This window comes from Cryptomeria japonica, chromosome 2, assembly GCF_030272615.1.
Source record: "Cryptomeria japonica chromosome 2, Sugi_1.0, whole genome shotgun sequence".
NCBI classification, from domain to species: Eukaryota; Viridiplantae; Streptophyta; class Pinopsida; order Cupressales; family Cupressaceae; genus Cryptomeria; species Cryptomeria japonica.
The window spans coordinates 327,224,787-327,234,295 of NC_081406.1; the positions used below are offsets into that span (position 1 = coordinate 327,224,787).

The 9,509-nt window shown below is 35.4% G+C and overlaps 1 protein-coding gene across 1 annotated transcript; it reads left to right on the plus strand.

Annotated features, from left to right (window-relative positions):
• The first annotated feature begins 3,747 nt into the window (after positions 1–3,747).
• On the plus strand, positions 3,748–4,604 carry LOC131033861 (uncharacterized). The gene is made up of 2 exons (XM_057965155.1): positions 3,748–4,060; positions 4,234–4,604. The coding sequence occupies exons 1-2, from the start codon at positions 3,748–3,750 to the stop codon at positions 4,602–4,604; spliced, it is 684 nt and encodes a 227-aa protein (XP_057821138.1).
• The last annotated feature ends 4,905 nt before the right edge of the window (positions 4,605–9,509 follow it).

The following is a 9,509-nucleotide window of genomic DNA, read 5'->3' on the forward strand; positions in this document are numbered from 1 at the left end:
ATGCAACTAGTCTAGACACAAGATTCATGAATGGATTCTCTATGTTTGTTTGAAAGATGTTAAACAAATAGAGCTTGTAGATGCTCTTATGTTTGTTCAAACATCTCTTTTTCATGTGACACACTTGTATGTGGAATTGAGCATTTTGGTGAAAGATTGGAGGTAATTGCTGGGCAAGTTCTCATTTAAGAACCCATTATTAAGTAATAATCTACCATACTTTATTTAATGGTGAGATTATGGCATTATACATTCCTTATCTTATAAATATGATATTATGGCTAGGCTTGTAGTTTATGTTTTTGATAAAATAAATGAGGGAGAAGTGCTCTCACTCGATTACAATGCCAGACATGAAGATCAAGGCAAAAATTGCCAATAAGTATAAAGAACTACCACTAAAATAGATAAAGTCACCTAATGAATTGTTTGCAATAAAAATGCAAATAGTTCAATCACAACACACTCACAAATCAACAATGGCAACCAAAATTGAAAAGAACCAAGGAGTAGGATGCCTCGTTCCAAAGCACAGGATCAAACTAGTAAGGGATTTTAGTCTCAAGTGTTGGCTTGTGTATTGCAAATAACCACTTATATTGTGATAATACTCCATATTGCCACATTTTTGCAAATAAAACAACACTGTATAAAGATTGCCTAGAGTTCTTCGACATTTTATTGGAGTGAATAGATTTATTTACAACCTTACAAAGGTCTTTCTTAATAATCTCTCAAAAGAATTGGAAGAACTTAGGAGGGAAATTGTCAAGGCCAAGGGCTTTGTCTCTCCCCATAGAGTTTATAGCAATATGGATCTCTTCTTTTGAGACATGAGCCATCATAGCAAATTATGATCATTATTAATAATTTTTAGGAACCAAATCCAAAAGTTAGTTTAAGTTCCCATTTGGAAATTCTATCATGTAGAAGAGTTTCTCAAGTTCATCACTTCCACCATAATCTCCTCAAGGTCATGAATAATTAGCACATAATCTTATTCAACATGAAGGCAAAAGTCAATCAAATCAATAATTTCACACGCTATTTGATGTCATTGTTAGCCAATAGGCGTAAATGCTTCATTTAATCTTCTAACTTCCTTTGAAAGAAGTCGTTTATTTTTCTACAATCTGTGTTTCTTCTAAGGGTGTCAAGTGTATATTGTCAAGTGTAAATTGTTGGCAGTTGTGTTGTTGTCATTGATGTCAACCTACAATTTGTGTGGTCATTAATGATATGTTCAGTTTGATGTTTGTCAAAGTATGGGGAGATTCTTATCAAATGGATGATATTTGTAGATGCTTTGTGTTGTGGATGTCCACCTTCTTGTTGTTTTATGTCTACAATCAATATGATAGATTGATACTAATGATGTGTTCATGTTGATAATGTGCTTGTTGGTAAAGATGGTATAATGATAATATCATATTAAGATGTCTATTAGATGCCTTGCGATGAGTAATATTAAGATGAGGATTAAAAGCATGCCAATGATATCATGTTAAGATGAGGATTAGAAGCATGGAAATAAAGGGGATATGATTATAATGATCTTGTGTATGATATACGATGACGATTTATGATGTTTTTGACACATTCTGGTCCTTGGAAGATTCATGGAATAAGTAATTGCAAGAATGTAATCTGAAGATAGTTTGGAAGAATGCTTCACATTCTTCTGCATTTGATGTTATGGTCTTGTGGATTTGAGCATAATATGTATGCTTTGTGGAGTTGCACTCCTATCTCTTCAGGTCCCTGGTCTTGTAGTTGATGTGGTTGGTAATTACAAATTGTTGGTAGTCTCGTAGATTAGTCCAGAAAGTGCTCTGCATTTCTCCCCATTGATGTCTCGGGTATTGCGGCTTTGAGGACATGCTTTTAATGTTTGTGTTGTGTCTCAGATCAAGTTTTAAGTGCCAAAGTTTTCTGCGTGACTAAGTTCTTTGCCTTTTTGGAATGAAGTGTTCTATATCTATTTGTGTTGGAATGAAGTTTTAAGTGACTAAGTTTTCTTCGTGACTAAGTTGTGTTGTGTCTCAGATCAAGAGGTGATAATGATGTTTTGTTCGTGACTAAGTTCTTTGCCTTTTTGGAATGAAGTGTTCTATATCTATTTGTGTTGCGCTAGCACGTTTTGATGTGACGGTGCGATAGAAGTATTTGAAAATATTCTTGGATGTTCAAGGAACATCCTTATGTGCTCTGCATGATGTGGAATGATTTGTTTGATGCTGCATTGTGTCTAATGATAATGTTTCAAGGTAATTGTATGGTTTGGCTGATATAATTTGTTCTCTTGCTTGCAATGACTCCTTGGGTATTTCCATCAACATTAGAGATTGTGATAAGTTGTATTTGGGTCTTGCTTTGGGCTATGGGGATCTGCATTGAGTTAATTCATTTGGATGATTTTTTTGGGTTGATTGGTTATGTGCTACATGGTTTATCTACACGTTACCTTGTTGCCAACATTGGAAGATGTGAACTAGCATGTATGATGTTTGAGACTACTTAGAAAGATGTAATATGATGTTTTAGGTCATCTCTATCTTTTGGATTGGGCCACTTTCACTACAATTGTGTTTGGTGGCTGACTTAATAGGACTTATGCTTGTCCCATGTTCTGGTCGACCTAATTTATGTTTTGTGATGAAGAAAATATGTATAAAAGATCAAATCAATGTGAATGTGTGGCATGAGTGTGTGGATTAGTGTGCTTACATGATAATATCAATTGCAGATTATGTGATGCAAAGTTAAGGCAGAGAAAGTGTGTTGTGATTTTTTTTAAGTTGGTTGCTTGAGATAGAGATTTAAGGGCAACTTCATGCTTGGAGATTGTTGGAGGCAGTTTACTGAGGGTTTGTTCCTTTTGATTCATATATTCATGTACCTTGCTTAGAGATAGTGAGTCTCCGTAGCAAGTTCTTTGTATCTTGTCCTGAGGAAGTGTGTCTCAACTTGCAAATCCCTTGTATCTTGCCCTAGGGCAGTGCACCTCAACCTACAAGTCCTTTCGGGAGTAGTGAGCTTCCTTGGCAGTGTGCCTAAAATAAATATTATAATCTTGATCATATATCGTTAGCTAACTTTCACTGTGGCTTTTCCCTTTTTGGGTTTTCGATGTAAATCTAGTGTTTCTTATGCATGGTGTTCATTTATTTATCTTTCATTGTTGCTAATTAGATTAAGGATAAGTTGATATTGATTTTTGGTATAAATTTGAAGTGATTGTTTAAGACTAATTCACCCCCCTCTCGGTCTTTGGGTGTGTTTAACAATTGGTATTAGAGCTAAGTTCCTTTACAAGAAGCTTAATCACCCGAGGAAGGTTCAAGATGACACAAGATGGATCTTGTAAGATACACTAGTTTGATGGTACAAACTACACCTTTTGGAAGTTGAGAATGGAATCATATTTCAACTCTAAGAGGTTTGGAATCTAGAGCTTTGTTGTAGATGGTTATACTACTACTCCAACTACTTTGGATGAGACTAGGTTACATGAGAACAATGGCAAAGCGAGGAGTGCAATCATAAGTGGTTCGACAGATTTAAAACTTATGAAGGTGATGCATTGCAAGTCTGCTAAAGATGTATGGGAGAAGTTTAGCAACATTTATGAGGGAGGTAACAAAGTAAGACAAATCAAGATGTAGAATTTCAATTGCAAATTTGAGAATCTAAGAATGTCAAAAGAGGAAAATATTAATAGCTATATACACTGGGTAACAAAAGTAAATGGAATGTATTGGTGGAAAGTTGGATGAAGATGAAGCAGTGGAAAAGGTACTTAGATCTCTTCCCAAATATTATAGTTCAAAAGTATATGTTATTGAAGAATGCAAAGATTTGGAAAAATATACTATGGACCAACTATATGGTGTTCTCACTGCCTTTGAGATGAGAGGATTTGAATTAGATAACCCTAAGAAGGAAGTTGCATTCAAAACCTATAAGAAATTGGAAGATGATGCTGATCTAAATGTTGAGCCTAATGTTGAAGGAGAAAATTTTGTGAGAAGATTGGAGAAAGGCACCGACAAATATGAAGGTAAGTTACCCTTCAAAAGTTTTAATTGTGGAAGAATTGGTCATTATGCATCCAAATGTACTTTCAAAGAAGATAACAATAGAAGAGGAGATGATAGAAACACGAGGAGAAAACAAAAGAGAGAAGCCTAAAAGAAGTTTTTTATCCTAAAGAAAGTAGCTATTCATTTGAAGCTAAGGAATATGATGATTCAAATGATGAAACACTATTTATGGTCATGAAAGTTGATAATATTGAAAAATGTGTGAAGTTTGGATCCCCACCCACTACTGAAAAACATCAAAGATCATTTATTGTGTGGACTGCCCCTCATGCAAAAGAAAAACCAAATGATTGGGTGATTGACAGTGGATGTTCCAATTACATTATTAATCTTAAAATATGGAATGGTGGATCAATTAAGTTTGGTTGTGAAGAGTTTTCTCAGACTAGTGGTAAAGGAACCATTACCATAGATGGAAAGAACAAGACAAAGGATGTTCTTTATGTTAAGGGATTGAAACATAATCTTCTCAACGCCAGTCAGATGTGCAACAAAGGATAAAAACTTAAATTTCATGAAAAAGGCCATGAAATAAAAAAAAAAGTAACTTAGGAAGATTGATTGCAGAAGGAACAATGACTAATGGAAATGTTTATCATCTAAAGGAAGCTAAAGGGAGTGGTTGTTTGATGGCTTAGAACAGTGAATGTTGGTTGTGGCACAAAAGGATGAGATACATTAACTTTGATAACATGGTGAAGATCAAATCTACACATGTAGTAAGAGATATGCCAAAGAATATCAAGCCTGCAAACACTTTATGCAAGGAATGCCTGTTGCGAAAGCAAACAAGGAAAAGATTCAAGAACAAGGAGTATTCTACCACAAAACCTTTGGAGCTAATACATATTGATCTTTGTAGACATACCATGTCAAGAGGACTAAATGGTGAAAGGTACTTTATGCTGATTGTTGATGATTATTCTAGAATGACATGGGTTACATTTTTAAGAGAAAAGTTAGAAGCCCTAGATAAGCTTAAATCTTTCAAGTCTATCATTAAGAATGAAATAGATATTAAGATCAAATGCTTAAGGTTTGATAGAGGAAGTGAATTTACATCAAATTAATTTGAAATTTTTTGTGAAGACCATGGTATTAAGAGACATTTGTCTGTCCCTAGGAGCCCTTAGTAGAGTGGGGTTGTTGAAAGGAAAAATAGAACAGTTCAAGAGATGACTAGGACAATGTTGAAGGAAGTTAATTTTCTTGATGTGTATTGGAAAGAATTTGTGCATACATCCATCTATATTCTTAATAGAGTGCAGGTGGAAATAAAATTTTAAGACCCCTTATGAGATATGGTATGTAAGACCTGATACTGTCAAGTATTTCAAAATTTTTGGAAGAAGATGCTACATCAGAAAAGATGAAAATCTTGGAAAGTTTGATTCAAGAATTGATGAAGGAATATTCCTTGGATACTCAACAAGAATCAATGATTACAGATGTTACTGTTAACCTATTTTAAACTTTTAGATTTAAATTTGTTTTATCATCTACCTTGAGTCTTGAAGCTTCAAAAGGGGGTTTTAGTTTTTTTTATATGAGGGATTATTTAAGTTTAATCATTTCAAATTTACACTAGACCCTTATAAGTCACATATATGCCACATTTCAAAAATATCATTGCATTAGGTTTTGAGGGTGAAGGAACTTTGCCACTCATGCACATGACATGCAAAGGGAATAATAAAAGAGACATATTGTTACCAAGCTTCTATGTTTAAAAAAAAGGGAAAATCACTTTTGGTCTTTCTCTTCTTCCCACGTAGCATGTAGGAGGCAAGGTTTTTTGTTATTAAGCAGAAAGGAGCCTTCTTTTTTGGCCTATGACCAGCATGGGTTGTTCTGTTGAAGACTAGCATTTAAAAGGTCCGTCGGGTTGAAGACAAGAATGTTGAGAGTGTGGAACACTTGTTGAGATTCCATGAAGTTGGATGCATGGAGTTATATTTTCATTACACGGTGGCAGTTAAGTAACAGTGACACATTTCCTGTATATTAGCATGCATATCTGATGCAGAGGAAGGGCCGAGATAACACAAATCAGATTTAGATTCTTCCTATCACCATTCATTCACAAAGTGAACCTAGGACAACATTGGTTTTTTTTACCTTCCATCATGGCCTCTCAAACACCTTGGGGACACACACTATCTAATGACACCCTTAATATATTTGATGAAATTTCATGGCCTTCTTGACTCCTAAAACCAACCCAATTACATTTCCAAATACAACTTGATATATGAAAGCAACCCTCCACTCATATAATGGGATTGCACTATTGAGGAATATTGCAACATACAAAGCGAGTTTGACTCCCAAATACTTGAACAAGGACACATTTTGTCAAGAAATTGAGTAAGTATAAGGAAGTTTTTAGACCTTTTCAACCATTTCCAAGCATCTAGGGAGCAAAATTTAAAACCTTTTCAGCCTTTAGGGGGTAAGTAATTCACATACCTGGTGGCTCTAAGCTTTAGTAAAGAAGATTTAGTGCATTGCTATGTATGAGAAGAGTGCAAAATAGAAGTAGCTTAGTCCCATTTGAGTATTTACAACTTTATCCACCTAGGAGGAAAAGGCGGGTAGCTAAAAGACCAAGGAAAACCCTTGTTTATTCTAGAAGAACCAAGTCTACATGTCCTTTTGCAAAATTCCATACTGTTGTTCCACCAAGAGTTCAAGGTACAATGATTCCTGGAGCAAGAAATCAATTTTTTGTTCCCTTCAATCAAGGTAGTCCTGTAAACTTAGCACAACATGATGAGATACTCATGGCTGCCTTCAAGAGTCTTCCATTATTAATTGGTGAAAACCAAACAACTCCTATTGAGCATATCAAGCATGTGACTAATATTTGTTTTGTTCACCACATCATTGAAGAGAATGTTGCACTTAAATTACTTACAATATCATTCAAAGGGAAAGCTCAACAATGGCTTAGAGGTTTACCAGTTAAGTCAATAGCCATGTGAGACTAGTTGGGTGATTTACTATACAACTTTTTTGAGGATGTCTGATTACTTGTCTTTGGTGGAACAACTGAATATAATCAAGAGAGCTAGTCATGAGCTCATGGTAGAATTCAACTTCCGATTTCAAAAGACATGTGATATGATTCCACAAATGGTAAAACCCTCTAGTGATAATAAATTTTTGTATTATTTGAGGGTTCTTAAAAGTGATATTTTTGTAATGATCCAATCTATGGGAGGGACTACCCTTCCAACTTCTTATGCTATAGCTATAAGAGCTGAAAACAAACTCATACAAGCTGGGAAAATTACTCCAAAACCTCCTATGTCAATATACCTTATAGTTCAGCTACCAACACCTCTACAAGTACCTCCTATAGTTGTCATCCCAGCTGCACCAGCATTACCAACACCAAATACTCAGCTCAGTAGCCAGGAAAATTCTCCTTCAACTTAATCTTTTGAGTTACAAGAGATTAAGGGGCTCTTACAATCTTTTGGTAATGAGATTGTGAACCTTAAGAGGCAACAAAATTAGAATTTCAGACCTTTTCAACCTCCATATCAGTCCTCATACCAATAAAATCAGTCAAGTAGACCACCTTACCAGCCTAATAATCAAGGCCAAAGACCAACTCTTAACTCAAGGCCTTATCAAGCTTATATTCCCAATGTTGCCAACTCTTCAAAAGAGCTTGTTCCCATTCAAAACAATTTGACCCAAGAGTATGAGTGGTGCTTCCCATGTAATCAGCCCCATAATCAAAGAACGTGTACAAATAGGGTGATTAATCAGGCATTGATGGTTCAAAATAGTCTTAATGTGCAATCCAATGTGCCTCCTAAAGCCCCTATATAACAATAAGAAGAGCAAACACTGTTGGCATTGTGTTGTCATCGATGTCAAATCGGTATAGGATGTTACCGGTATCACTAACATTCATGTCAACTAATGAACAAGAAGTTGTTGGCATTAGAGTTTGATGTCAACCGGTATAGAAGATGGATCAGTATGGGAGAAGAATTAATGTGTTGTCATTGATGACAACCTGGTGACCATCCTCCTGCAGAAGGAAGAACTGGTTTAATAAAGAAGAATGCTAGTGAGTCTGCAAGAATATACATGGGATACTGGGATGCTCAAGGAAGGTTGTTACAGAACAGTTGGAGTGTGATGACTTGGTGTCATCAATATGTCTCAATGGTAATATGGACAAGGTGCGGGTGTAGAAGAGTCCCATCTGTTAGAGACATGCAAGATTTGGATAGACATGTTTGAAGGCCGGTTTAGGTTTTCCATCGACAACTCAGTGAGTGCTGACATGATGAGTGAACCAGTAGAATGTGAGATACTGACAGGATTAGTTAACTGGAAGTGAAGAGGAACCGATAGAGTGTTTGGTCGGTGACCAAGCTAAACCGACAAAGTAGTGTGATGAGGTGGATACCAACTATGATGCCACGTGAAGATGAAGTGGCCTGTGAAACCTGCACAGGTCGGTGAAGTAAGGTCGGTGAGGTAGTTGTGACTGGTCCAAAATTAATGGTGACCGCAAAGCTCGAGGTAGAGTTGCAGAGTTGTGCAGCTCGAGATCGAGGACAAATTGATTGTGAGAATCGAAGTAGGTGAAGGATGTGTGTGTGAGAAAGTGAACCTGTAGCTGCAAGCACAACACTTCAATTAAGTCATTATATGCATGGTTAGTAATCAATAATCAATAAAAATAAACCATAGCAAAGCGACCCATTGCCTTCTACAAGATGCGAGTATAGGATTGCTCTCAGTTTGTTATAAGCAATACCAGTGACTAGACTACACCAAGACGAAGGATTTAATCTATATGATATTAAGCTATATGGATGCAAAAAATGGATGAATAATTCAAGCAATAATAACCAATTCAAGCAACAATGGATGCAAGCAATAATGAATGTAAGATGGATGCAAGTAATCTCAAAAAAGCACAATGATTTCAATGACTCCAAAGCGAAATTAGCATGATAATAATCTCCAAGTGTGTTCTCAAAAATCTCTGGGGTGAATTGGAATGAGAGTTAAAGACTGAATTTATAGAGAATTACAGAGAGATGACGAAAAAGCTCAATTTAGGATTAATTGAAATAATTGAGAAATTAGGTTGAGTTAACCTTGAGATAGATTCCAATTATAGTTCAATTGAAATGCATTCGAATTAGAAGTCCAAGTTGCATTGGAAAACAATAATAAATTAATTCCATGCATTTGTGATAAAAATAGATAATTCTTCAATTTAATCAAGAAAAGAGTCTTTTTAATGCAACTGAACTTCTTTTTCTGAAAAGCTTTGAGTTCCAATTTAAGAGAATAATTAATATTTCAATTAATTGCTTTTCTGATTTCAAATTCTCAATTTAGAAAAAGAAATAATAGCTGAAGTTTGAT

What these genes read in the sequence shown, in the direction of transcription:
- LOC131033861 (XM_057965155.1), top strand. Translation starts at nt 3,748, where the DNA reads ATGGAATGTATTGGTGGAAAGTTGGATGAAGATGAAGCAGTGGAAAAG. An exon ending in AGGCACCGACAAATATGAAG is followed by an intron (nt 4,061 to 4,233) that starts GTAAGTTACCCT and finishes ATTCATTTGAAG; the next exon opens with CTAAGGAATATGATGATTCA.